This window comes from Protomyctophum bolini, assembly GCF_963924005.1.
Source record: "Protomyctophum bolini genome assembly, chromosome: 8".
Taxonomy (NCBI): Eukaryota; Metazoa; Chordata; class Actinopteri; order Myctophiformes; family Myctophidae; genus Protomyctophum; species Protomyctophum bolini.
In genome coordinates this window covers 27,766,824-27,794,200 of record NC_137869.1, presented here as the reverse complement: position 1 = coordinate 27,794,200, position 27,377 = coordinate 27,766,824, and the positions used below count along the sequence as shown (strand labels likewise).

Below are 27,377 nucleotides of genomic sequence, written 5' to 3'. Positions count from 1 at the left end.
AAGAGCAGTCTGAGATACCCACTCACATACACTCTGTGCAAACACACATACAGTACGACACACGGAGTCCGGACACATACATGCGTGCACAGACGTGTGTATATCACAGAAAACTGCCAGATTATGGAACGAGAAGACCAGAGGTAGCTGGACTGACAGTTTCATATTAAATTTGCTTTTATAAAGATTTATTATGGCTCTCAAAAAGAAAGTAAATCTTGCAGAAAAAAATGACATCTTATCATGTACAGTTAGTTGAATATGAGAGAAATGTGAGAATAAGATGCTGGCTTGCCATTTTCATTCAGTTCTGTAGTACAGTAGGCTATTAAAGTTCCAAAGTGCACACAGTAATATGACTCACCCTGAAATCCTATAGGATCAGGGTTGAGCAGATAACAAAGAGGAAAGCGATTGTAATAATGTAAGCATGTTATCTCCCCATGCATACTGTATATGCTGCTCATTACCTGTAGGTGCAAACCATGCTAGCCTTTACACGCACACACACGCACACACGCACACAGGCACATGCACGCACACGCACGCACACACACACACACACACACACACACACACACACACACACACACACACACACACACACACACACACACACACACACACACACACACACACACTGTACCCGAGCCTTGAGAAGGAACTGTGCATTAACAAGACCTACTACACACTCTCGTTATACTAATTGATGTGGTCACTGGCTATTATAATGACCTGCCTATTAGCCATCATCCTGGAGCAATTTGTGAGGCAAAAACAGTGTTTCTTCAAAATTGACAAAAAGGGTAAGTTAGTTTTAACACCATGAAAACCTTATCCAGCAGGGAATTCTAGATAATAGCCATTATTTAGTGACTGGTTTGATACATGTAATTTTTTAATTACAAAGAGGCTATAGGATGACAATTAAAAAAGGGAAGGGGGGGGGGGGGGGGGGGGGGGCTGGGGGGGAGAGACCTATTTTTGAAGATTTGGTCACGTCCATAATCCAACAGTGTGTGAAATCTTCATTTGGATATACGGTCACGGGTCACCTCCATCACTTTCTACAAATGGTCTGTGTTGGGCCTTAAGTGTCACAGAAATAGATGTGCCTGAGGACTGGATGGTGGTGCTCAGTCCTTGATGAGAAACTTCATTCATTGCAATGAGCTCAATGGATTACACTGGAATGTCATGCAGTGACTGACTGACAATGGCCTGTACACCACTGGGGTGAGACCTTTCTGATACACGTCCAGGCTGACTGGATCATGCATGCAGTGTTTTTAACTCATTAAAACCAATGTCAAAAGATGCCTGAGCTTGTTACTTTCCTGCAAATCTAATGTAGTGCAAATTGTGCAATGTTATCATGTGGCCATTCCACCTACTCTCAAGGAGCCTAATTGACTGTACTTTTCTATAGTAAAAAAGAAAAGTCTAGATGTGCCCGGTTCCTCAACCAGTTTCACATACCATGTCGTGGCAAACCTCTTTTGTGTTTTTTCGTACATTAATGCCCTACTTGATCATACTACAGCGTCACGAAAGTAGCAGATATGCAAGCTCGGAACACGCGTTTTGAGCTGTTTGGAGATCTACTTTTGAATTTAAATCCTGAAAAGTAACAGTTTTGGACTTATGAGGTTTCCATTCCAGCCGACAGACGATAAACAAAACAACAGCTACACATAACATTATGGTCCAAGTGAGCTCAAGGACCCGAGGTCCAATCAGTCACAGGTCTTCTCTCTGCCGTTGGTTTTGTCACACTGACTGACCTACTTGAAATACATCAAGAAAAAAAGAAAGATTAAAGGAATGTACATGTGACTGAATGAGGCGTAAATATGAACGTGCTAAGGAGGAAGAACAGAGGGCAGACAAGAGATGAGCTATGATTTCAACAAAATAGAACAATTAGAAAACAATTTAAAAAAATCCTTTATATGATTGGTAAACACAGTAACAAAGAAATTAATTATAGCAGACTTCCTCCAGTGACATAATGGAGAGTGGTATTTAGAAGAAAAATACATAAGTAGATTCATACAATCAGGGTTGGGAATGTTACTTTAAATAGAATGCATTTTCTGCATTGCTATTAATCAGTATCTTGACTGTGATAATGCAACAAACACAGCTTGATTGCTTTTTGGTTACTGTGGCCACTTGTCCTCCCGATCTACAGAATATCAAGTCATTTGCTCTGATTTACAAACTGTGATTTAAATAGCATTACTTACATTCACAATTATCTACCATTTCAAGTTTTAATAAGCACTCTTTGTATCATAATCAAAACGCCCATTTTCCTTCAAAAGTAATCCACTTAGTTACTTTTACAGTAGGATTTCTGTAATCCTGTAACGTAACATTTACAGTCACTGCTGTAATACTGTTCACGTTATTTCATAAACCCTGCTTACAGCACTAATTGGTTCACCACAGCCATTATTAAAGTGTCATATAATGCCAGATTTATACATGGTTGGGCGCCACTTCACACATCACAAATGGCTGATCTACAAGCTCATTATGTGTAGCCCTGCGACACATTGTGAGCCTGTATATTGGCAATTGTAGGTGCACAAAACCAGAGCACAACCAAGTAGAAATTAACCTGCACAGAACCATAAATTATAATTTGAATAATTCTGTCACTAAAATATGTGTAGACGCAAAAGAGTTCCATATTTTGCTGTGAACCAAAAGCAAACTAGGCAACCTAGAGGTGTGCATAGCCGAGCTGTTTGGCTCATCGCCTTTAGTTTTTCCCAAGTTTGTTTTGGTGTTATCACCTCTAGGAGGATAAAATGTGCAGACAGAGAAACACAAATATAAACAGACAGTCAGGCAGTACTAGTGTAATAGGCTACAAGTACAGATCTAAAAAACAAAAACAAATACACAGTAAACTCCTTTTTACAGAGTTTGAGTTCAATTAACAGAGGATTCGACTGTGTATAAGAGACTTCTTTTTTAAACATAATGACTGATGGCAACAAGCCATCAGGGCTGGACCATAGTCACACATTACCCATCAATGTACCCCTATGTCTGCATTACATTGCAACTTGTACAGGCATGATTGATGTGGCAGTAAGTATTGCAAACTTGCAGTCAAATAAGCTCCGGGTCTATACTATCAGTCACACAATTCAGTTAATAATGACCCCCCAGCACCCAGCAGGGGGAGTGGTTGGTAGCCAGGTGTTTAGTGGTGACAATGTTATCATGTAACAACCCAGTTTGGGCACTGTGTCCTGTGCTGTGCTCAGTGGTTCCCAGTTTGAGGCACTTATTGGTGTCTGAGGCTCATCACAAAGCTAAACATTGTGATGCTTCATGTTTTACCATACTGTACGTCCCTCCTGCTCTTGACCACCGTCCTCTGCTTTGCAGCCACTCCTCCTCACGCTCACTCAGTACTGTAATACAATAGAATCCTCTTCTTCTCCTCCTCCTCTTCTTTTTCTCCAGCCCGCTCCAGCAGTTCTTCTCTAGTGTCTGTCGCCGGACTGCCGGCTGCTCTTCTAGTACTGGTGTGCGTGTGTGTGCTACGCCCTGCTGGGGTTGGGGGAGGTCTTGCCTTCATACCCGTACAGGAAGGTAGCGCTGATAACCAGAAGGGCCCCCATGAAGAACACACTGCAACGACAGCCAGACAACCACATGGTCAGCGTACAACGCAGGGACAAAGAAAAAGAACGAGAGGTGGAGACAAGAGAGAGTATATATATATCTTTAACGCTCCAAAGGGATATTACACTTTAAACAAAACATTAGTCATTTTTCGTCTACCGAGGCTTTTGTGAAGATGGAGAGAGAGAGAGCCTACCCCGTAGGTTCAAAGTCCTGGAGCCAGAAGTAGGATATAAGAGTTGAGAGGATGATAGAGAGTGATGTAGCGAATCCCTTGAGGATGTTGTCAGCATACTTGATGACCGCTGCAATGACCAGACCACCCAGCGCCTAGAAAAACAATAAACACTTCAACACAGATGGACAGAGGCGTGATGACCTGTACTCTACTGGCCCTGTATGGAAACTGACCCGGTTAAGAAACAGCCTAGAACATAGCTTGAATATTGAACAGCTATGACAGTCCCCCCCACAGGTGCTTCTCGTAATGGGATACCAAGCAAGGTCCTCAAGAGAACCTGGGTCACCATTGGTACCCTAAATCTGTAGTTCATTACTGTGGTTCTTAAAGTGAGGTCCGGGGACCCAACAAGTACATCTGGAATTTTTCATTTTTTAACAGAAATCTTCCTTTCTGGGGGTCCTTGGGACAGACATTTTCAGATGAGGGTCCATGGACAAATATATCAATTTGGACGGTCCTCCATGGCATGAAAAACGTTGAGAACCGCTGCATTACAGCAGAGCAGAGACAGGTACCTGTAGCGCTACAACAGTCCAGGTGATGGTGTTGTATCCCTGGAACATTCCTGACTCGCTCACCCTCTCCCCATCATATGCCAGCATGCCAATGAGGCCGAATACCAGGCCAAACATCCCTGTAAGTGATGCGCACACGCACACGCACACACACACACACACACACACACACACACACACACACACACACACACACTTAACAAGAAATCTATGACCACAAACATTAGTAGATAACATTATTGTTTCAGGATACAGATCACGGGTACAGGAAGCAATGCCTCCTCCATATATGGCGACTGCCAATTATCACAGACCCTGCATTTAGCCAAGCTCTTCTTGGCTTGGGCATTCCTGCAATCTACAGGCCTTTCACCAGTTGATTTATGAACATTACAGAGACACGCCTGGCAACAATTAACTCCCAGAACACGTCTTCACCCTGCTGCCTGCTCAAATTATTATTCTCAGAGTGGAGGACAGAGTACCACATATTAAAATGTTTATCGTCCTCAGGACTGTAAACAAGGAGATACCCATATATCAGGTCAATAACTCTTTTATTAGGGAGCTCCACATTTTTATATTCTACAGCTGAAGTTATGTTACATGCAAGCCTTGATTCAATTTGCTCTCTTGTTACCAACACCCCACAAGACCACACTAGACACTAGAAAACGGATAAAATCCAACCCCGGCCCGAAAAAACTTTATACAGACGGAATATTCGTCAGCAGTGTGCAAACGTGATTGGCATAAAGTGACGTTGATTTTTCTTTTAAGTCCTCTGAATTCGCTCCGATATTCGGACAACAAAAACGCACCAGTGTGCAAACACCTTAACACACACATTGTTACTCCAATGGCTACAATGAAAATAAGCTCTCAATTATCTTTTGACAGATTATGTACAATATATGTTCAGTGTTTGCATTTTTGTAAATAAAATGTGAATTAATCAAAAGAGTCTCTGGTCAGATCTGAGTGTCACTCTAAAGATCCAATTTAAGATTAAACTGATAGAAGATGCTACATGTACAGTGACATGCATTCACAGCATAACATTATAAACACGTTCAGATTTTGAAATCATGTAATCAATTTGATTTCTATTCGATTTTCAAAGACAACATCTGCGCAGTAGAGAAAGGCACCGGCAAGAAGCAAGCTTCTAGTTCACACCAGGAAATGAAGTGCAGGAGAATTAACACACGCCTCACATGTTCCGAGGTAAAAATAAACCAGGCAAGAACATTCATCACAGCAGAAAAACGCAGCAAAGGTAAAACAGCCTAGCTGGCAGAGAAGGGGACAATGAATGCACAGCAATGCTTGCAGGCTTACTCAGCCTAATCTGTTTTGAAACAACAAAAACAGCCCTGTCTCACATTAGTACTTGTCTCACATTAGTACCTTACAATTTAAGGACGTTTAAGACCATTTCAAATACCTCTAAAATAAAAATAGAAATACCAAAACTGCATAAAAAGTAATCAACAAACTATACTATAAAACCTGGTCAAACATTGGCCAAATTGTTAAATAATATATATTAAGAAAGAAGCAAAAATTGTGAAAATAGCAGTTCTACAAACTGAGACGTTGTCAGCTTGTAGATCTGCTATTTTCACAATATTTATATGCGGAACCGAGTCAAGCTAAATTGAATGCCTCAACTCCTACATTCCAAGTGCTTATCAGGGTGGGGGGGGGGGTCCTTCCCAGTTAAAAAAATAATCTTTTGGGGGAGAGCCACTGGCTTAATGTATATCAAACTGGGGGTGCTTCAAATGACAAAGGTTGAGAACCAGTGCTGTGTAGAGATAAGACAGACCTAGCTGAATGTTGCGGACCCAGACACTCTGTTTGCTCTCCTTGAGGATCTTTTCAAAGTAGACGCCAGCAAAGCCACTGGAACAGCAGGCCACCAGGACTGCAGTCACGCCGGCAAACTGGGAGCCCGCGGACACGGCCTCCGTGTCGTTGGCTTCGCTAGACTCCGAGGGCCACTGGATATACAAGAGAAACACACACAGGTGCAGAGGATATTGTTGCTGTCGGGCAGAAAGCGCTTATGTCTTTTTGTAAATGAATGCCCTACTTGATCACGCTACAGCATTACACAAATGTATCATAAATGGCAGAGCTTGTCGATCTGATATTTTTCAGGGGTAGTCGTGGCCGGATGGTAACTGCAAGGTTCTATAAAGGCGCTATATAAATGCACCATTTACCATATGATCAAATAGGCCGGGTGTTAATTTAAAACAAATATGGAGATAAGAGGTACTGTACTGTATATATGGTTAGGCCAGGGTATATAAAGGGTATCATATTCAATGATACGTTATGTCTCTTGCTGCTCTAGAAGCAGAGAAAGATTGCCGTGAAAGTGGAGTCAGATTTGAACACGGTGTCGCATAAGCACACAGGTCACAGAACCGTTGTGAATACAACAGCATGCCGGGCAGGTGTTTTTTTGTTTGTTTGATCTATATATATTGTCATGATGTGTGGCACTGTCATAACCCGTGTACCCTGATGAAGGCATGTCTGAGCTCAAATGCGTTAGTCAGCAAACGTTTTTAACTTTGCCAACCCATGCAGAAATAATGGCATTTACATTTTTCAACAGAACAGTGTGCCGTAGATTCTTTTTTTAAGCTCTCCTGAAGTACACTACATACTGTTATGTTACCAAGTTATGGAACTGAAACTCATTTATTGCTTATGGTCTACATATTATTCTGACAAGCAACTGGATCCTCCCTTAGGATCTAGAAAGATGACATTCAGCAGAGGGGTAATTGCAACGTTGCCAAGCCACAAAAATGTTCCAAAGCGTCTTGTTGTTTGCATTATTATACTACTAGACTATGGATGGATTAATGTAGTGAACATCTTGAATAACTTTAAGGTTTTTATTGACGTTTGACAATTTTGGTAAGTAAAAATGCCACTACAGCATATTCTGCCTTGTTTCTTTGAGCAGAAGTTAGAATATTAGAACAATTTGTTCTTCCTCTAGAAAACTATGATGAGAGAACAGAGTTACTTTGCTGCTGTTATTACGCCGTAACCGTAACCATAATATTCACATTCGCAACACGGACAATTAATGCCAAATAAGTGTAGTGAGACACAAACTTGTACAAGAATAACAGTAACCACACCAGTACAATGTCTACTTGTGAAATGTAATGTACAGTAAGGCAGTGGTTCTCAGCGTGGGGTCCGGGGACCCCCAACGTTCTTTGAGGAGGTTCCAGTGGGTCTCCACCAAAAGTAGTAAATGATTAATGAAGCATCACTTTCAACAACTCTATCCATATATTATTTTTTTATTATTTTTTTAAATTATTTAGATTTTTAACATAGTCTCTTCTGGGCGTCCCTGGCAAGACATTTTCAGATGGGGGTCCACGGCCAAATAAATATAAATGTAGGGGTCCTTGACATAATACGGTTTGAGAAACACTGCTGTAGGAGACAACTGAGTGAAAGATACCTACATACCTGTACTAGAGCTACTCCAGCCATGAGGACAAGCAGGGAAAGCCACTGGAAGACCCCCAGCTTCCGGCCCAGCATGGACACGGAGAACAGTGCTGTGGTCAGAATCTTCAGCTGGTATGTTACCTAATGGAGACAGGGTGGAAAGAAGAAACACCACTGAATACTGCAGGACTGTCCCCAAGTCCTACACATCCTGGAAAGGAACACCAACACCAGTGTAAAAAAGGCCAACACATGCTTCTTCCCGACGTCTGAATTTGATGTCAATGGTACGGAGCACTCGCGTATAAACTAAACCTAAATCTGCACTTAACCTAAATCTTATTCTTAACCTCAGTAAATCTATGCGGAAACCTAAACTATTATAACCTCAGTAAATCTATGCTTAAACCCAAACTATTATAACCTCAGTAAATCTATGCCTAAACCCAAACTATTATAACCTCAGTAAATCTATGCCTAAACCCAAACTATTATAACCTCAGTAAATCTATGCCTAAACCCAAACTAAATCATAACCTCATAAATATATTGACAATTTCATCAACAAATAAAAACGAAAACGAAAATGTTAGGAAGGGACTAGTGGACAAGAGATCCAGTATAAGTAAAAGACAAGTCCTTTTTAGAGTAGACGTGGTTGCATGCTGAAAATAGCCGGCGTAAAATCAGCCATTATTTTACGCAGCTGAAAATAGCCGCGGCTATTTTCAGCAAGCGTAAGATCAGCCATTACGACGGCAGCAAGGCCTGCAAAAATGCATTTGTCGACAAAAACCAACTGTAGATTTAGTCGACTAAAATCACATGACAGTCGACTAAAACTAGACTAACTAAAGCATTTCAGATGACTAAAATATGACTAAATTTAAATGTATTCAAAAGACTATGACAAAACTAAAAACTAAATTTGCTGCCAAATTCGACACGGCCCCCTTTTAAAAGTCCTGCATGGGCAGTGGGCACCGCTTTAATCCAGAAACCAGGGGACAAGCCCCCGCCGTTTCTTACCGCTCACCTTGAACGGATACAACATTTAATCCAGAAAACAGGGGACAAGCCCCCGCCGTTCCTTACCGCTCACCATGAACGGATACAACATTTGCGAACCGGACATTGTTTCCGACGTTGGAAGGAGCATGTACTGCCCTTAATTATAAAACAATCCTCCAATCTCTCTCTGTCTTTTGCAGTCCAGGCCTTAGTGCCGCAGCGCTACCTGGTCCCTACAGTACCTGGTAGGTGGCAGCATCCAGATTGGACAGAGCCACATAGAGCAGGTTGTTCTGCAGAGTGTAGATCCCAGAGGGGATCGCCAGCTTCAGCGTCTCTATGGGCTTGTGGGCTATTTCCTGACGAAGGACACTGTTCAGAGCTCGCAGGCTGTAACCTGTGTAACAAACACAGGAAGGGAAGTTACTATAACACTGACTACTGGTATATCAGTGGTCCTTGGGGACCTCCTAACTATACAAGGTCTCTGTCGCGCAGTATCCTCTTATCTCCATATTTTAACTTTTTTGGACATAATGAAGTTTCCACCTGGCAGAGACAATATAGTTTTACTACTACAGCTAGAAGAAAACGTAAAGTATTCGCCTTAATATCTATAGGCAACAGACCCAGTTGATACTTTTTCCCCATTGTGAACCCGGACATTTTAGTACCCTAAAGTTTTATGTTAGAAATGTCAAGTATGGGTCCCCAGCATTTAGAAACTGCCAGATGCCAACTTGCATATGGTGGGCAATTTTCATAATAAGGGGTTATATGTGACCATACCATTAACAATCTATATAAGACAACATTTTCAAAATGTAACTAGCATGTGACGTTTCAAACTAGGGGGTTTTCATAATTGTGAATCCATTCCAAGCATTAGTTTTGCACAAAAAACACTCGTTGGGCTAAAAACATCCATAGCCACTTGCCCAAATGTGCCGACCTCATCGCATTTGTGATGACGGGCTTGACGGCTCTAGAGTCTAGAGAGTCAGCATGAGTGTACGTTACTAACAACATTCTGTATGAGGGAATACCAAGGGTGAGCCAGAAAATAGAAGCGTATGTAATAGAAGAACATACACAGATTTACTCAATAATGAACCAACAAAGTACCAAACCCCCCCCCCCATTCTAGGGATTGGGTCTCACCAGACTCAGAGTGGTAGAAAAAAGCTGCAAGCAAGTTAAGAGGCTTTATAGTAAACCTTATCTAAGGTTTAAGTGTAAATATGTAGATTTTTGACTTCGTTTCTTTTTCTTGACCTCCTCTTCTCTAAAGCCTTCTTCTTCATCGCTTTCTTTTCTATGAAAAAAGTAACCGCCCAACATGATGGGAACTATGCACAAAAAATAATTTCACCTTTTACTCTGTAAATCTGTGATGAGACTATAAAGCTGATTCTGAGACTAGCCACATCTAAGTAGCAACTTGTGGCATGAAAAGAAAACGTTTCAGAACCACTGCTGTAGACAAAGTGATGCCTTCTGCTGTTCACAACTCACTGTGTTCCTTGAAGACCAGCAGCACACAGGCCACAATCTTCATGACCTCCGCCACCACTACGGCCGAGGAGGCCAGGTAGCGCGGGCCTTCCGCCTGCAGCGTGCGCGAGTAGCGCATGGTCAGCACCAGAGTGGTGGTCTGGAAGACCAGCACGCCCAGAGACAGGTACTTCAGCCTCGACGAGGCCATGGCGGAGGACAGGACAGCGGCACTGAGGAAAGTATTTAAATTGAATTATTATTAAGTGTTAAGAAATATTGTCTGTCCAAAATAGTGCTGGTGTAAACGTGAAACGATTTCCTCCATAACATCATCATGGTGATTGGTGAGGTGCTCATCATTGTAAGGTCATTTGGAGTTGAACTGGTAACCGGAAGACTCTCCCCAAAACGCGCTCGCCTCCAGTGGTTACTGTATTCTTGTATTCTTGCTTTACTGAGGTTACGTTTAGGATATTTTCAACACTAGAGACATCCCATACATCCAAACAGAAAAGTCCTATCTGATTGTATTAAACAACGTTTAACTCACCAACATTGCAGCTGACGAAAAGCTTGAATTATCCTATTTCTATATGCAAAGTGTTTGTTTCATAAAATCCACCGTAGTTGTTATGAGCTACTTACAGCAGCATTACAGATAAGGCGAACATGACCGCCAGCACAAATTTGTGACTCATTGACAGAATTAACAGAAAAATCAAACTGTTTGTTTAGTGATGTCTCAGAACATGGGACGGGGCTTTCGCTTGAAAATCTCTCCAACAGAATCGTAGTTCAGACCTTCAGTTACTTAAAACCTCTCTCAAACGCTAGGAGAAACAGACCATTTAGGGTCGATTCATACTCCTATTTTAGAGCCGAATAAAAGTCGGTTCGGCGCTGTAGAGCCTACAATTTGACGTCATTTGAGGTTCGGGGGGGCGGGTACCGTCCTAATATCACATCAAATACCTTCTGTAGTGTGTCCAATGTAGCTCCCTTGCGTTCTTTGATAGCAAGGTAGAACAGGTATCCCCGCGCCACGGAATAGACACGTCCGTGAATGGGCGAGGGCCAAAGGAATGGTTTTCAAGGAGAGGCGAGATCGAAACTTGGCCAGATGGCGGCCAAGCCTTATTGTGAATACGCCTGTTTTCAATAACACAACCTACTGTTGCCTCCTGCATTATGTGCAAATTCAAAACAGGTGGTAAGCACTAAGCAGGCCAGTTCAGTGATTTCCAACAAGCGCTTCCAAACTCGAACACTTATAACACACAGTGTATGTGTATCCAGGTGTGCATCTATCTATGCACAAACTCAGGGGTGTGTGTGTAAGGGTTTTAATGACCCCTCCTTCCTGGAATGCCACTCCACTCAACAGCAGCTGCAGGGGTCAATAGGTCGTACTCTGTAAACAGCAGGGTCAATAGGTCGTACTCCAAACACCCATAGGAACATATGGACACACAAAGCTATTTACTGGAGACTGTGTGCACCGCTCAAACATCTAGTGTTGCAAATTGCAGCTACGTTTTTACTAGGCAACCATTCCGATGTCGCCGGATTTGACCCCCGGAGCGGGAGGTCGTGTTTTGGGGCAAGCGCTCTTTTTATGTACATATTTATCACAACAAATGAATCTCACGATAACACTCATTTACAGAGGAAGTCAACATTAAGTAGTGTCATAAACACTGTTTATAATAGAATGCAGTTTTTCTTACCTTCCCTTTTGGCTTGAGATATGCTTTTCAAAAACAACCCACCACCACCACCACTGCCCCGAAAGAACTTCAGAGACGTGGGAGAAGTTGCCTTTGAGATATTATCAGATATTAATATCACCGACAGTGTGAATTATGGTATTCACTGGGTATAGCCTCTCTTACAGCAGCAATCAGTGCGTTAATGGGTTAGTCATTCAACCAGGTGCTACAATCTCAACACAGCTGTCAAAACAGCAGCACATTCAAGTCCTCGCGTCCATTAACCCCCAGCTACACGTTTTAGCAAGTAAGCTATATAAGGACATGAAATATAATTCTCCATACGTAATTGCGCTCGGTTGAGCAACCATCACTAGTTATTTCTCAGTTTTTTTGCCAAGCGGTAAAGAATATCGAGTGAGGTTAGGTTGGTTGATGATGGTTGTTGCACGGCGAGTCGAGAAATATCCTCCTGGCTCTCAGTGGAACCACTTCCGTGTACAGTTTTCTTTCTCTCTACTTTGACAGTGGTTTCTCTCCACAGCGACCCTACTGTGACACCTGCTGGATTGGCGCAGCACTGCACTGATTGAACATGTGTGGTGTACTGTCTGTCTTATATGAATTAATATGAAATTAATTGACAATATATAAGGCATGTTGGGAGAGAATATGGTGTGTGTGTGTGTGTGTGTGTGTTTGTGGGGGGCTGAAGAAAGAGAGACAGTGGACCTTAATCAATCTGAGAAGATCAGAATTTATTTCAGGAAGCACTTGATCATTTTGGTTTATTTCTATCAGACAGCTTTTGTTCTGTATTATTAAACGATAGCTCCTACCTTATACAAACACGAGGCCAACTACTTCATATAACATGTATAATATAGGATATTTATGGTTAACCGAGAGAGAAAGTACAATAAACATACAAAAATTGTTTATATACAGCACATTAAACATTGCCTCGCATATGCACTAAAGTGGAAATTACATGCTCTAAAAGGCTCTTAAAAAAGGAAAACATACCAAAACAGTTTGATGACCCAATAAACTTTTTTTCTTCTCCTTTTTTACAACTGCATGTAACTGCATATCAAACATTTTTTAGGTTAAGGCTCTTAAGTGCCAGAAAGGGAATACAGAAGTAAAATAAGGAATTTGGTATATTTGCACAGGCACTTGGCAGACATAATGTAACCAGAATATTATCATTTAGAAAAGACACGTTTGTATGTTTAACTCTTATCCTTGATAACAAGTCTACACTGTAACAGTAATCCAAAATAAGGCTTTTCCAATTGGTTGTTCAGATACCAACCTGCAGAAATTTGGAATTTATTTTAAATTTTTTGGCTGTTGTACACACTGTTGTTCCTTTTTATCAAAACAAAAGTGAAACAATGGATTGATTGTCAGTGGTTACAGAGCGGTCACACGAGGCTACGCTCAGCATCAAGAAGCGTGACAAAGATAAAAGGTACTCTCATTACAACAGCTCTACGAATACCATACACATCTCCAGACTTGGTTTATGAATCACACAACAATTACAAAAGGTGCACAGATAAAACTGATTGTAGTTAAGCAAAAGTGATTACATGAATTTGGAAGAGAAAAACGGCCATTTCAAGCAAACAAAACAAGTACGAATTCAGAACCATTTCAAAACGGCAGAGAGGCGGTGTAAAAAACACAATAGTAACAGCCATTTTAGAGGATACAGGTATCACAGCCAACCCTTCCTCTGTAAAGAACTTCCTGTCATTCTAGCTGTATTTACACGATTTCTGTGTGCCACAATGCAATAACAATACTAATACAACACTAACGTCTGTTTTTGCGCTTCTCAAGCCTCTCGTTGAATATCTCGGGTGGAAACCTCTGTATGTATTTTCCAGGATTCTAATTCAAAAGTAGATAAAGTAGCCTCTCGACTAGCTTCGGAGGTCACATGCATTTTACCGATAGACAGGCTCAAGACGTGTCGCTTGCGGATCTGCTACTTTTGAGTGACGCTACTGTGACGTACAGTATGATCAAGTGGTAGGGCATTAATTTAAGGGGAAAAAAGGGACAGCAACGACTTCGACTTAATGTATACAACCTCATTCGACAAATGTATACACCCTCATCTCCAATAACACATGGAGCCCCCTTACAGTGAGAGCCAAAGACAGACATGAGAAGAGTGCATCTGTACAGACCCTTGGTTTAGTTTTCACATGATCTCTAACTCCTCTTATGTATTGACAATCAGTAACTGTTTCTTTAATACATGAACACTTGAGTACATACATGATGAGCACATGTTGTGGTTTTTCAATTGACTTGTGTACACATGCAGACCCACGACCCATTGTCCAGACACGGTCAGAGGGCAACGGGATGTACCGTAACTATTATAATTGATGCATTAGAAATACATAACATGTGTAAAAAAAAAAAAGAACCATTTACACCACAAGCTGAGAACCACATAGTGAAGAGAATGCATTGTGTGTGTTTGTAGTTCTAACCATACAATGGATATGAATACACTGCCCCACCTTTTAGCAATGTAAAAAAAACTAAACAAGAACAAAATGCATGAGTATAAACATGAAGGCAACAACAAGGCAGTTTTTGGGAGAAAATATAACATTAGCGGAACATGACCCATCGTATAAAAAAGTAGAGTTACGGTATAATTCCAACAGGGAGGAAGTTAGTATTGGCCTATTATATTTAAACAATACTGGGGGCCGGGGAGAGCATATAGCACATTACACAATTACATTGTCCTTCAGAGAAAATGACATCCAAAACAATAAGGCTCAGCCCTGTACCACTGAGTAGAGCCAGAAATCCAAGTTACGTCATATTAACTTCCGAAGCAACAGTCTTGGCCTCCTCACAAGACACTGACTAATGTCTGATAAGCTTTTTCCTGGTGTTCCCTCCATAAAACAGTTTTGTCCTGGGTACCGAAGATGAGGCCAAACGGCCAAGTCCTGATGCAGAACAGAGGACTCCTGCTCATGATCAGAGGGAAAACCCCTACAGACCAAAATGCTTTCATGTGGACTTGGTGAAAGCTGACTAACCACACTTTTTTCTTTTTATTTTGGTATTCAGAACTTTTGATTTACCGTAATAGCCGTCAACACCCTATGACGAGTCAGAGACTATACACACACACTATTCATAAGTGCAAAGAAGAGAATGAAAACACGTAAAGGGGGGAGGTGATTGATTACCATATCAAGGAAGAGGTAAAATAATTGACAATAAAGACAGAGAAGAAATAGACAAGATAAGTGTCGTAGTTTTAACTACAAAGAACAACAGTCTGTCCTTGCGCGTTGTCCTCTCGGGCTTGCCTACGCAAACACCTGCATGTTTCCCCGCTGAGGCTGCTGGGAGGCCTGCTGCGACTGCTGCGACTGCGGCTGCAGCTGCACCTGCTCTGGAATGTGTGTGCGGCGCGATGAGGGCAGTGCATGGTGGGCGTTCCCCAGAGGGGTGGGGCTGGTGGTAACGTCAGACCAGTCCGAGTTGGAGTGGGGGGAGGAGGAGGACCAGGGGTCGGGTGACTCGGGCGACGGGGTGAGGTACGGGTGCTCGCTGGGTGGATGGGCCGGGTGGCCCGGGGTGGTGCCCTCTGAGCCGGCCGTGGCGTAACTGTGCTGGGAGGGGGGAGTCGGGTACTTATCCACGGGGCTCTGCATGGGCTGATAGGGGGGAAGCTGCCGGGACTGGCCATCTGCTATCCCGTGGCCGCCGTGGCTGAGGGCGTGGGAGTGGGGGTGCTGGAGAGAGTGAGGGAGCCCGTGCCCCATGCCCATCTGCTCGGGGATCTGGTACATCATTCCCGGGGTGCAGTGGAGGTGACCTGGCCCCTGCTGGGAGTGACTCTGGCTCTGGCTCTGTGCCTGGGACTGTTGTACTTGGACCTGGCCTTGCTGGGACTGCTTCATCATGGTCTGGCCACCGCCCGGGCCCGGGGCCATCATCTGGAAGGTGACGATGGGGGGCAGCTGCTCCCGGCTCATGGTGACATTCATGGGGGTGAGCATCGTGCCCTGGCCATGGTGCTGGCTCATACCTGGATGGGATCCCCCCATCTGGTGTGGCATGAGGCCAAACATGTGGCTACCGTATCCGTGCTTGCTCATGCCCACCCAGCCCTGTTGCTGACCCAGCATGTGGCTAACGGGAGGCAGCAGAGGTCTGGAGGTGGGGCTGGCGAGGAGGGGAGGGGATTTGGCCGTGTTAGTGGCGCCACCTACGGTGTCTCCTGTGTAGGAGTGCGGCGATTCCAGGGAGTCGACGGGCGACATGGTGACGGAGCTCTCCGACAGCCCCCCCGCTGCCTTCGTACCGTTAGCGATGGCTCCCCCTGTGCCTCCAGCACTCCCTCCTCCCGTTCCTGCGGCCACAGCCGGACCCTCTCCCCCGGCGGGCTTCTTCCTCCTCTTTGCCTTCATGTCCTTCAGCTCCTTAGCTCCTCCACCAACGCCTCCTCCCACCTTGGGTCCGCTCCTCCGGCTCTTCTTGCCCTGCGGCCCGGCGCGCATGCCGATGAAGCCCGCTCCGTTGGCCCCGCAGACCATGGAGGAGTGGCCTCCCGGTCCGCCCATGTGGTTGGGGCCGTTGTGGGGGCTGTGGACCAGGTTGTACTGGTCCAACAGGCGGACGATGTCGTGGTGCATGCGCTCCTGGGCCGTGTCGCGGGGAAGCCGGTCCAGGTGGTCGGTGATGTCTCGGTTGGAGTAATGGTCCAGAAGAACCTGGGCTGCCTCGAAGCTGCCCTCTCTGGCAGCCAAAAACAATGGCGTCTCCTCCTGGAGAGAGCACATGCAAAGATGGACATGGACATGTTAGTTACATGGCAGAGCTACTTGGCTTAAGTTGGCTATCAGGCTTATGAGAGAAGACAGTTCTACTTTCAGATGGAAAAATAGGCCCAATATAGTCATTTATTGTGTCAAACCATCAAGATATTAACTAAAATGTATTATAAAAAAAACATTATTAGTTGAGTGAAACACAACAACAACACTGTACACACCTTGTTGTCTTGCATGTCACGATTGGCTCCGTTTTTCAGCAGCACCAGAGTAGCCTCCACATTATTGACCGCTGCTGCCCAGTGTAGAGCTGACTTGCCTGACAGGAGGAAATTGAAGAATGCACAAAGGAAGGAGGGCGGAGAGAAATCCATCCATGTTAGCTAGTTAGCAAGCACATTGTATCAGCAACAAATTGTCTAGTTGAAATCCACAGTCCACAATTATGCTGCTGCAAGTTTGCTCTCATTGTGGTTGCTGGATAAACTATAAGATAATGCAAAATAATAATAAGAGAATGCTGGCCTAGACAGATAAATACAGGTAGATACCTCATTGGCCAGCAACTCAGCATGTTATGATAAAGAATACTTTAGATGAAAAATGTGGGTTTTCTTATGTGGATAGTAGCGGCAATGGATATAAAACAGAACAGAACTGTAGTCTCGGGTATTTATATTAGGCATATTTCTTGCAGTGCAGTTATGTCAAGCTGACCCAGCTAATATGGTGGTGGTGTTGACATACAGCCCCAGGGACCAAGGCATCTACAGTACGTACTGTATTTATGTCTACAGTCCAGAAAGGAGCCACACATTAGTCTCTACCTCAGTACTAAGCCTCTTAACGCTACAGTGGCACTGGTCCCACTGTAGACCATCTAAGACACTGGTTCCCAGTCCGGGACCCATTTGTGGGTCACGGACACATTGTTATGGGTCCCCTTATATTTTGTTTCCTAAATTTGTGTTTTAATTATTAATATTTCAAAACATGTTAAAAAAACATTCCCAAAAAAAGCAAATTAAAACCAAAATTCAATGCTTTTTTCAGTAACTTCATAACAAATTCCATAAATTAGAAGAAAATAAGTAGTGAAAATAGCAGATCTTCAAGCTCACAACGCAGCGTGGAGCGACGCGTTGTGTTTGAGTCCCGGGAGAATGTCTAATTTCTGTTTTGGGTCACGGGCTAAAAAGTTTGGGAACCACAGCACTGAACTAAGACATTGTAGACACTTAAACAACAGCATCCAACGTCCAATGAGAAAAGTAACAAACAGATGAAGGAAGAATGATGTGTTAATAATAGTTCCCTGACCGTGATCGTCCACAGCGTTGATGTCAGCGTGGCAGTGGACCAGCTCCTCCACGATGCCCTCCACGGCCAGCCTGGCGGCCAGGATCAGAGGAGTGGTGCCGTCGTTCATGCGTGCGTCCAGCTCCGTCGCCCGGTTACGTATCAGGATCTGAAAGAAGGGAAAGCGAGATGGAAAGATTAGATTGAGAACTATCATGTCTGTCTTACAGTAAAGAAAATAGACAAAGACTAGATGTGAATTAATAGACCTATGTCATGGCAGCCATACTGACATTAAATAGTAGGGTAAACACAATGCTGCCAATGATATGATACTAATTAAGATTCTGTTCCATTTAGTGAGTCTTTCCAGTGAGCCATGAATGAGACACAAGCTAAAGCAGTAATCATTTGTAACACCTGTGTTTGCCCTACTATTTCATGTCAATATGGTTGCTGTGAAAAAAGTTCTACTGTACGTTAGCTGGTAGGAACTGGTCTAGTAAGCATACAGTTTTGCATACTATTACTGAACTGTAATAACAATGTTAATTCAACCACCAAATTTGATGTGAGTTTGTTCATTCTTATGGCATTAATATAAGCCTCTCACCTGGAAGACTCCCTGGGCGTCGGCAGAGACGGCGGCGTGCAGCGGGGTTCTGCCCATGTGGTCCTGGGCGTTGGCGTTGGCGCCGGCGTCCAGCAGCCTCTTGGCGGCGTCCGCGCGGGCGTAGCGGGCGGCCAGGTGGAGCGCCGTCTCCCCCGTGCGGTCGGTCTGTGCCGCCAGCGTGGCGCCCTGGCCGATCAGGTCCGAGATGACGCTGGGGCCCGGCTCGTCGCCGCCGCTCTCCTCCTCCTCCTCGCCGTGCAGGCCGCACTCGGAGCCTCCTCCGCCGGTGCGCAGAGACGCCAGCATCAGCGGGGTGAAGCCGTCTGGGGAGGGGATTAGAGAGATCACCGTTAAGATGCCTTCTAAACCAGTCCTTCTCAAACCTTTTCAACGGGTGAATTCTTTTGTGAATTGTCCATTAAGACCTGGAACACATCTGCGTGACTGTGTCACCTTAGTGCTAATCATTTTTATACTTTAGCTGTTGAAAAATAGCAGATGTACAAGCTTGTACATAGATTGTAGATCTGCTATTTTTTTAAATATATGACTTTAACTCAAATCTTTACTTCTGGGGGGTCCCTGGAACAACATATTTTCAGATGGGAGTCGGCAGCCAATTACATATCATTTTGGGGGTCCTTAACATGAAATCACTGATCACTAGAAACATAGGTTTGTTTCAGGAAACTGTCAGGATTTAGAAGACTTTTGTAGAATCTGGCCTTAGGTCTCAGTGGGTTAAATGCTGGTGAATATGGAACACCAGCTCAGCGCAGACAGAAGGAGAACAATGAAGAAGCGGCAAAAAGCAATGAGCCATACCCGGTCCTTTGACATTGACATCCAGACAGTCTGAGTCCAGGTCGGCCTGAGGTGGGGTGAGGGTGATGTCAGCGGCCTTGTGATGCTGTAGCGTCCACTCTCTGCGGTCTACTCCTCCATCCATGGGGAGCAGAGGCTTGTCTTCCATCTGACAGGGGGTTGAAATACGCTTTAGTACACAGCATGGATATTGAACACCTAATCCCGTAGTCCACTACATTTCCAAATGCATACATCACTTTATTAATTCATCGATCTAACACAAACATTAAATCCCATTGACAATGTATGGACAATTTTGAGTGTTTGTGTAAACACAAACATTGAGTAACATAAACATTGATGACGAAGGTGAGGACGCAAATTGTGATTGGCTGGAATGAGATGATGTACGATGATAAGAGCGCCCCTCACTTCACACAGGTGTGATTTTTACTCTCTACTGTATGTATGGGATAGAATAGAGGGTATGCGCATGCATAAAGTGGTAAATCGTGTGTCAAAGTGAGTTTAACGTTGTTTAATGCAATCAGACAGGACATTTCTGTTTGGATGTATGGGCTGTCAAGGCCAGAAAGTATTGTTCTTGCCACTCGGTAGGTAGTAGGCGTTCCTGCATAACTTCTGGGTATGATGTGATGTCACACAAGAGTTCATGGATAGACAATAACGTTTCTGTTCTGTTCTTCTCACCCGTGGTTTCTTTGGTGGAACCTCCTCCTCCAACCATCTCTGATTCTGGCCTCCATCAGTAATGGTCCCATCCTGGGTCTTGAAGTTCCTAAGCAAAGACAGTCAGCGCTTTCATTTCAAGCTCCAGCATAATACCATAGATGCAACATCAACGTGATTGTTTTTTTATCAAACAAAGGTATAAATTGAGTACCAATAGAAACTCCTCATCCATCCATCCATCCATTCATCTATCCACTCACTTCATCCTTTCCATTCCAAAGTCGTCCTGTCCGACAGGTTCTCTCCTCTTGTCGTCGGTCTTGGCCAGGAAGCCGTCGGGGAACCAGAGCTTGCCGAGTTTGCGCTTCCTCTTGGCCGCCAGCATGCCCAGAACCAGGATGAGCAGGATGATCACCACCGCCACGCCGATGAGGTACAGCAGGTAGTTGTTGTCCATCCTGGATGAGGGTTCACCTGGAGGGTGGAGGGGGTGGAGAGGGTGGGGCGGACGGGAATGCAGAGGATAGTTTAAAATACAGCATGATGATCACAGAGGATTATTTACATTTGAATATCTGTTGCTGTCGGGTAGAAACCAACTATTTTCAAACTCGTCGTTCAAACAAGCTAACTCCAACTTGTGGAGATAGCTGTTTCATCCATCATTGATTAGAATGACGAAGTCAGATGGAAAAAGAACATTAATGGTCAAAAACCTCCTAACTCAACTGTGTTTTGGTAAAGTGATAAGGACACATTCAAGTATCTGTCATGTATAAAGTCACCATACCAAATTACCAACTTTGATGTGTTTTAATGTTTCTTTTTATTATTATTTTTCATGAAAAGTTAATATTTTGGACATGTTTTGGCTGGTTTTCTGCCTGACAGCAGAGATATGATTTTTGTAGAGAGATATGAATGGACGTACTGTTGACGGACACCACAGGGTAAGGCAGCTCGGCCCTGAGGTGCTCGGCAGCGATGAAGGACGCAGCCTGCTCAGCGCTGGACAGACACTCGGAGCTCTGGGCACACTCACGGTTATCGATCTCCAGATACACCGTAGATCTGCACCGAGTGAACACCAAGGAGAGGACACGTCAAGCTCAGTCATTTGATAACATGCAGTAATAATGAAATGGCAGATGTTCAGGAGGCGGAGAAACACAGGAGTCTGAAAAGCGTCGCATCCAGGAAGCCAAACTGAAGCGTCAGCTCCGAAAGACCAGAGCCAGTTCCTCCCTCTCACCTAGCCAGCCCCAAGACATCACATGCCCTCAGTGCAATAGGACATTCCATGCATGGAGTTGGACCCGCCTGATCAGAATATCTTCGCACCCACAAGACGTGAAGTCAATTGGTCATCTTCGCTTGCGAAAGACGAACATGCCGGATTTATACCCGCCCAAAACCACCCAGAATCCTCTATGGATCTATATAAAGCGCACCTGAATATAAGCCGCACCAGCTAAATTTATAAAACAAATGTGTACATATACAAGCCGCACAGGACAATAAGCCGCATAGAGGCCATAGAGATAGATTTAGAAGGTCCCCTAGTGGCCGTTAGCTGTAAAAATTCATACAGTAGATTAGCCACACCGTTGTATAGGCCGCAGGGTTCAAAGCATGGGAAAAAAGTAGCGGCTTATAGTCCGGAAATTACGGTAGCTCTTTTTCCTGCTCCCCTCTTTCATAATTTCTATTCAAAGGAGCCTTATCGGCAAAACAAAACTCTCTTTTCTCTCCTACTCTCTCTACCTCTCCCACTTCTCAGGGTCCTGCTGGGGGCAACAGTCCACGCGCGCCACAAAGACGACTGCCACACAACCTCCTCCCCAAAGACTCCAGGGTTGGCGACCCCCTCCGGAACCCACAACCCCTCCCTCCTTCAGTCTAATGAAATCCCTTAAACTGTTCTTAATGGTGTGTTTCTTTCCGATCAGTGAAAGGTATCCATCTTACCCGATGACCTCCTTCTCCAGCTCCCGCTTGCCCCTCCCCTTCTGCGCCTGCACGGCCATGCTGTCGTCGTCCAGGGCGTAGTAGGAGTACACCATGGGCTTCTTGTCCTTGTCCAGCTTCACCCTGAGGTTGGTGTGGAGCAGCGTGCCCAGGGAGCGCAGGAAGTTCCTCATGTCCCCGAGCAGCTCCTCGGGCTGCAGCAGCACCACGATGACCAGGGTGCCGTCCACCAGCCTGGGCGGGGTGTCCCCGGAGCAGTCCAGGCCGTCCCAGCCGCACGCCTCCGTGTTGCAGCTGTTGTCGCAGATGCCGTTCCCGTAGTGGTCCGCGCAGTACTTGTCATATCTGGCGAACGCGGAAGAAGAAGAAGAATAATAAGAAGAAGAGAGTAGAAGGATATGAGGCGTGTTTCTTTATTAATGCCAGAGAACCATGGCATCTCTTTGACTTTGATTAAACCCAATAAAACCAGGAAAGCATCTGTGTTCTGTGTCGTTTTGGATTTTAAAAATTATTAAAAAAAATATCAGATATGCAAGCTTGTATATCTGCTATTGTACATCTGCTATTTCTGAACATTTTAGAACAATCTTGAAAGAGTTTGAAAACTTTTGAAACATTTTTAATTTTAACACAAATTTTCTCTTCTGGGGTCCCTGGTGCAAAATATTTTCAGATGGGGGTCCACTGCCAAATATATATCAATTTGGGGGTTCTTGGCACGAACAAGTTTGAGAACTACTGATTTAGAAGGCATTTGTAGAATCGGCCTCAGATATTAATGGGTAAAAATGTATTATTTCCAGTATCAAAATTAAATTAAATGACCATTTCGAAGATCTGTGTTTTTGCAGCTAATGTCCACTGCAATGGTCTGTCAACTGCAACTGTGCTTGATGCACAATCCTATAGTCAGTAAATTGTCAACCAATACTTACTTGCAGGTGTAAGTGTCCTGGCACTCGAAGCTGTCAAAGAGGCACCCAGAGTTGTCGCAGTCCTTGTCACAGCGCCCGTTCCTGAACAGCTCCCAGCACGGCACGTGGGCGGTGCAGTTGACCCAGGGCCGCTCCCAGTGGAGCGAGCAGTCCCCCCCGTCCCACTGGCACTGGTGGTTGTTGCACTGCGGGTCGCACACCTTGTCCCCCGACCTCTGCTCGCACTCCACGTAGGGGCAGGCCGGGGCCGGCCTGGGGTCCAGCGACATGTGCTCGCAGTGTCGCCCCGAGAAGTGTGTGGGACAGCGGCAGCTGTACTGGAGCGACGGGCTGGAGGAGGAGATGAAGCAGGTGCCTCCGTTTTGGCAAGGCCGCCCCTGGCAGCTCTGCGCGTTCTCGCAGTGCGGCCCGCTGTAGCCCGGCTGGCACTGGCAGTGGAGGTGGCCGGCCTGTGACTCCACGCAGTGCCCGCCGTTCTGGCAACGCAGCTTGGCACAGTTGTAGCCTTCCATTTCACCACAGTTGAAGCCAGTGTAACCCTATGGACATTATGGCCTTGTGTTAATGTAAAACGTATACTGTGTTGCTGAAACTGCGAGTTTAGCAATTCATTTTTATTCATTAATGCTTTACAAAATTAGTTTGCTGCACATGTCATTGAAGTTTCACATGACAACACAACACAAAAAATAAAGAAAACAGCTGTAGATTGTAGCTAGTCTAGTAGACTAGTAGTCTATATCAAGCGTGTCCAACACAACACGGCTTATCGATGTCTATCATACCTGGGCTATGGTGCGTGGCCCTCTGAAGCAAGCGTGATAATAAGAAAGGTAATTCAGTTAGTGGTGTGAAAACAGGCATTTAGAGACAAAGATGTAATACACAGGAGGAGTATATTCATACAGCCAAAGGAGCAGAGAAGAACACAGAGGCAGTAAGTCACTTCAGCACGTTATGACCTGCTTCTTAAGTCAGTATGGTGTTGGTTTATATACAGAGACATTCACAGAACAAGGAAAACCAATATGTTTGGTTATGAATGAATAGTGAAAATAGCTAGAATAGAATAGAATAGATCTACAAGCTCACATGCATTGCACTGCAAATGTAACTAAGGTTCTACAGTATGTACTCTTTCTGACTGCTGTTTTCAACACCTGGATATCACCATGCACACGTATTGAAAACACCGCCCTTTGGCGCTCAGAAAGAATGAAACAGGGTAAAGGCACAAGAGTAGTTCACTCAAATAATTACTTATTTTCTATCAATTATACACCCCATGAATACATGTTACAGTGGTTAAAAGTTCAATGAAAAAAGAGGACAGGGGGGACTAAATAGAAGAAGAAGAAGAAGAAGAAGAAGAAGAAGAAGGAGAAGAAGAAAGTAACTTACAGGAAGACAGGTGCAGGTGTAGCCGTGTATTGAGCTCATGTTCATGGAGCAGGTGCCGCCATTATGGCACGGCTTGGACAGACACAGGTCCACCATGGACTCACAGTGACGGCCTGTCATGGGGTGTGACAAAGACAAACAGTTCACACAACAACTCATATGCTATTTTCAAAATAGTACACGCTAGGGTTCATGCAGTTCAATGTTTCCCAAACAGTGGGTTCAAAAAAATAATAAATCTAAGAAGAAGAAGAAATTTAAGTAGTGATATTCAAAATCAAATGATGGGAAAATTATCGGAATTGAAAAAAAAAAAGAACACAATCCCCGCAAATACCAATATTTACAGAAAAACAAGCCCAAAGTGGCTTATATAACACGTGGACATGGCAGCACCAGCGGTGTGCGTACCTGTGTATCCCAGGCGACAGCGGCACTGGTAGTCGTTGGCCAGCTGCACACAGTCCAGGCTGCCGGGGGACTGGCACGGCCTGGACAGGCACTCGTTGACGTCGCCCTCGCAGTGCTCCCCGGCGAAGCCCGGCGGGCAGGAGCACGTGTAGCGGCCCACGCCGTCCAGACAGTGGCCCCCGTTCTGACAGCGAGGGCCCCACGAGCCAGGCTGAGGGGCACAGTCGTCTACGTTTACCTCGCACTGGAGCCCTAAACGCATTAGAGGAGAGAGGAGGAGGAGGTATCAGCGTGTATGTGATACGTGTGTGTGTGTGTGTGTGTGTGTGTGTGTGTGTGCGTGCGTGCGTGCGTGCGTGCGTGCGTGCGTGCGTGCGTGCGTGCGTGCGTGCGTGCGTGCGTGCGTGCGTGTGCGCGTGCGCTCATGGGTTTATGTGCTGTTTTTACCCCGTGTTCCAGGCGGGCAGAGGCAGGTGAAACGGTTGATGAGGTTGATGCAGGTTCCTCCGTGGTGGCAGGGGTTGGAGTGGCATTCATCCACATCGTACTCACAGTTCACCCCCTGGAAGCCTGCCTTACACTGCAGGCACACAATGAGGAGGGTTCATAAGAATAATAATAATAATATGTCCAATTTATATAGCACTATTCATTCATAAACAACAAGAAAGCAATTAGTTAGTGGCTAAAACTAAGCAAAGAAAAAAACTTTTAAATTAAAAGGCTGAAAGGGGGATTTGGGTAAAGCGAATCTTAAACATTGGGTTTTAAGGGAGGCTTTGAACAGGACCAGGGGTGGGGGAGGCTTTGATGGTTGTGAGTTCCAAAAAGAGGGGGCTGAAACTGAGAAAGCTCCGTCACGCCAGGTGCGTTTCTTTGTTTTGGCGCGGGTGTGTAGGAGGTTGGCATCACCAGGCCTGAGGGAAGGGGAAGGGGGCGTGGCATTTGAGGAGGTCAGAGAGGAAGCGGGGAGCCTGGTTGTTGAGTGCCTTTGAAATGTATTCTGTGTTTAACTGGGAGCCAACGAAGGCGGACTGGGGTGATGTGGTCTCTGGACCGTCAGGGGTTAGTTGTCACTATGTAGCAGACTGTGGCACAACAACCTCTTCATTTAAGCTCATAATGTCTGAAAGCAATAGACGAAGACAATGTGAGTGTGGTTGTTGTTGGATGTAAGTGTTGCTTGGAACCTGCAGCCGACTCAGTTCAAAGACCTCCTTTGTAGTTGAGCGTGCCGAACCTTGAAGTGACCGAAAGCAATGTAACACATTCACATGGCCACGAAACACAAACCAGACCGCCCCTCTCCCCAATAAACACACTGAATTCCCTTCCTTACTATGCACTCGTAGGTTCCCTGGTAGTCCATGCATGTGGCTCCATTCCGGCAGGGGTACGACTGGCACTCGTCGACACTTTCGTCACAGTAGCTGCCTGTGTATCCTGGCTGGCACTGACACTGGTGGGAGTTGTCCACGTTCACACAGCGCCCTGCGTTCTTACACACCTTCTCCAGCTCCAGACCTGATGCACAGCAGATGAGCAACAAGAGGATGATGAATACACACAGGAATGTTCATGTAAACGTTTTCTTTAAAAAAGGTTCATACTTTTGTTCTTTTCTTTTCTGTGTTTTGTATTGTTTGACTGCCAGACCGCCGACTCTCAAAAGAGAAGACTATGATAATTGGATGGAATCTCTTTTTGGACCAAAAAGTCCACATGGTTGGGTATGCACTGCACAGCACATGTCCCACCAGATTGCATAGAAACCAGGGGCCAGGGTTGGAGTTGTGTCAAAACAAATGTTGAAAAATGGATCCATTCCAACAATCCAAGACTCTTCTGCAAGCATGGAATCAGTAAGTAACTGTTACGCCTCATTTCCACATAGTTCTGTGAATGCAAGCGAGTCAACCACAAGGAAACTCCATGATCTCTGATGTGTTTGTGAAACTCCTCCTTCTGTTTTTTTTCTCTCTGTATGGAATTTGCCTCGAGTATCTCTCTCTCTCTCTCTTTCTATCAATCAATCAATCAATCAATCAATCAGTTAATCAATCCTCACCGTTCCTGGCAGCATAATCCTCGCAGGACATGTTGGGGACGTCACAGTAGAGGCCGGTCCATCCTACATGACAGTGGCAGGTCCAGTAGGTCTCGGTCTGAGAGCAGGAGCCTCCGTTTCGACAACGCACCTGGCTGCACAGGTTCACATAGTTCTGCACAGAGACGGCACAAAGGACCAGGGTTAAGGCTGAGTGTGCAGGTCTTAGCAAAATGTTATAGTATGGCTGTT

General features: G+C 44.8%; 2 protein-coding genes across 4 annotated transcripts in view; both read right to left on the bottom strand.

Annotated features, from left to right (window-relative positions):
* Nucleotides 1-1,929: 1,929 nt before the first annotated feature.
* On the bottom strand, nt 1,930-12,553 carry slc35a3a (solute carrier family 35 member A3a). 2 transcript variants are annotated; one of them, XM_080771037.1, is made up of 9 exons: nt 12,465-12,553; nt 12,138-12,228; nt 10,429-10,640; nt 9,156-9,310; nt 7,921-8,043; nt 6,239-6,413; nt 4,408-4,526; nt 3,845-3,978; nt 1,930-3,654 (listed from the first exon to the last, which is right to left on the bottom strand). In XM_080771037.1, exons 3-9 carry the CDS (start codon nt 10,616-10,618, stop codon nt 3,564-3,566), a joined length of 987 nt encoding a protein of 328 aa, XP_080627163.1. In that variant the 5' UTR covers nt 10,619-10,640; nt 12,138-12,228; nt 12,465-12,553; the 3' UTR covers nt 1,930-3,563. The 2 variants fall into 2 exon arrangements, with proteins under 2 accessions (XP_080627163.1, XP_080627162.1); XM_080771036.1 differs by lacking the exons at nt 12,138-12,228; nt 12,465-12,553 and adding an exon at nt 11,383-11,813.
* Nucleotides 12,554-12,856: 303 nt separating this feature from the next.
* Nucleotides 12,857-27,377, bottom strand: part of notch2 (notch receptor 2) — a 70,405-nt gene continuing 55,884 nt past the window's right edge. For both annotated transcript variants that reach the window (XM_080770306.1, XM_080770307.1), the window contains exons 21-35: nt 27,147-27,300; nt 26,418-26,602; nt 25,526-25,658; nt 25,079-25,330; nt 24,668-24,780; nt 23,267-23,805; nt 22,329-22,673; nt 21,292-21,431; nt 20,621-20,834; nt 20,379-20,466; nt 19,686-19,833; nt 18,861-19,183; nt 18,269-18,416; nt 17,170-17,267; nt 12,857-16,942 (exon numbers count right to left, since the gene is read on the bottom strand). In XM_080770306.1, coding sequence (XP_080626432.1) covers nt 15,479-16,942; nt 17,170-17,267; nt 18,269-18,416; nt 18,861-19,183; nt 19,686-19,833; nt 20,379-20,466; nt 20,621-20,834; nt 21,292-21,431; nt 22,329-22,673; nt 23,267-23,805; nt 24,668-24,780; nt 25,079-25,330; nt 25,526-25,658; nt 26,418-26,602; nt 27,147-27,300 — 4,344 coding nt within the window. In that variant the 3' untranslated portion in view covers nt 12,857-15,478. The remainder of the gene's footprint in view (nt 16,943-17,169; nt 17,268-18,268; nt 18,417-18,860; nt 19,184-19,685; nt 19,834-20,378; nt 20,467-20,620; nt 20,835-21,291; nt 21,432-22,328; nt 22,674-23,266; nt 23,806-24,667; nt 24,781-25,078; nt 25,331-25,525; nt 25,659-26,417; nt 26,603-27,146; nt 27,301-27,377) is intronic.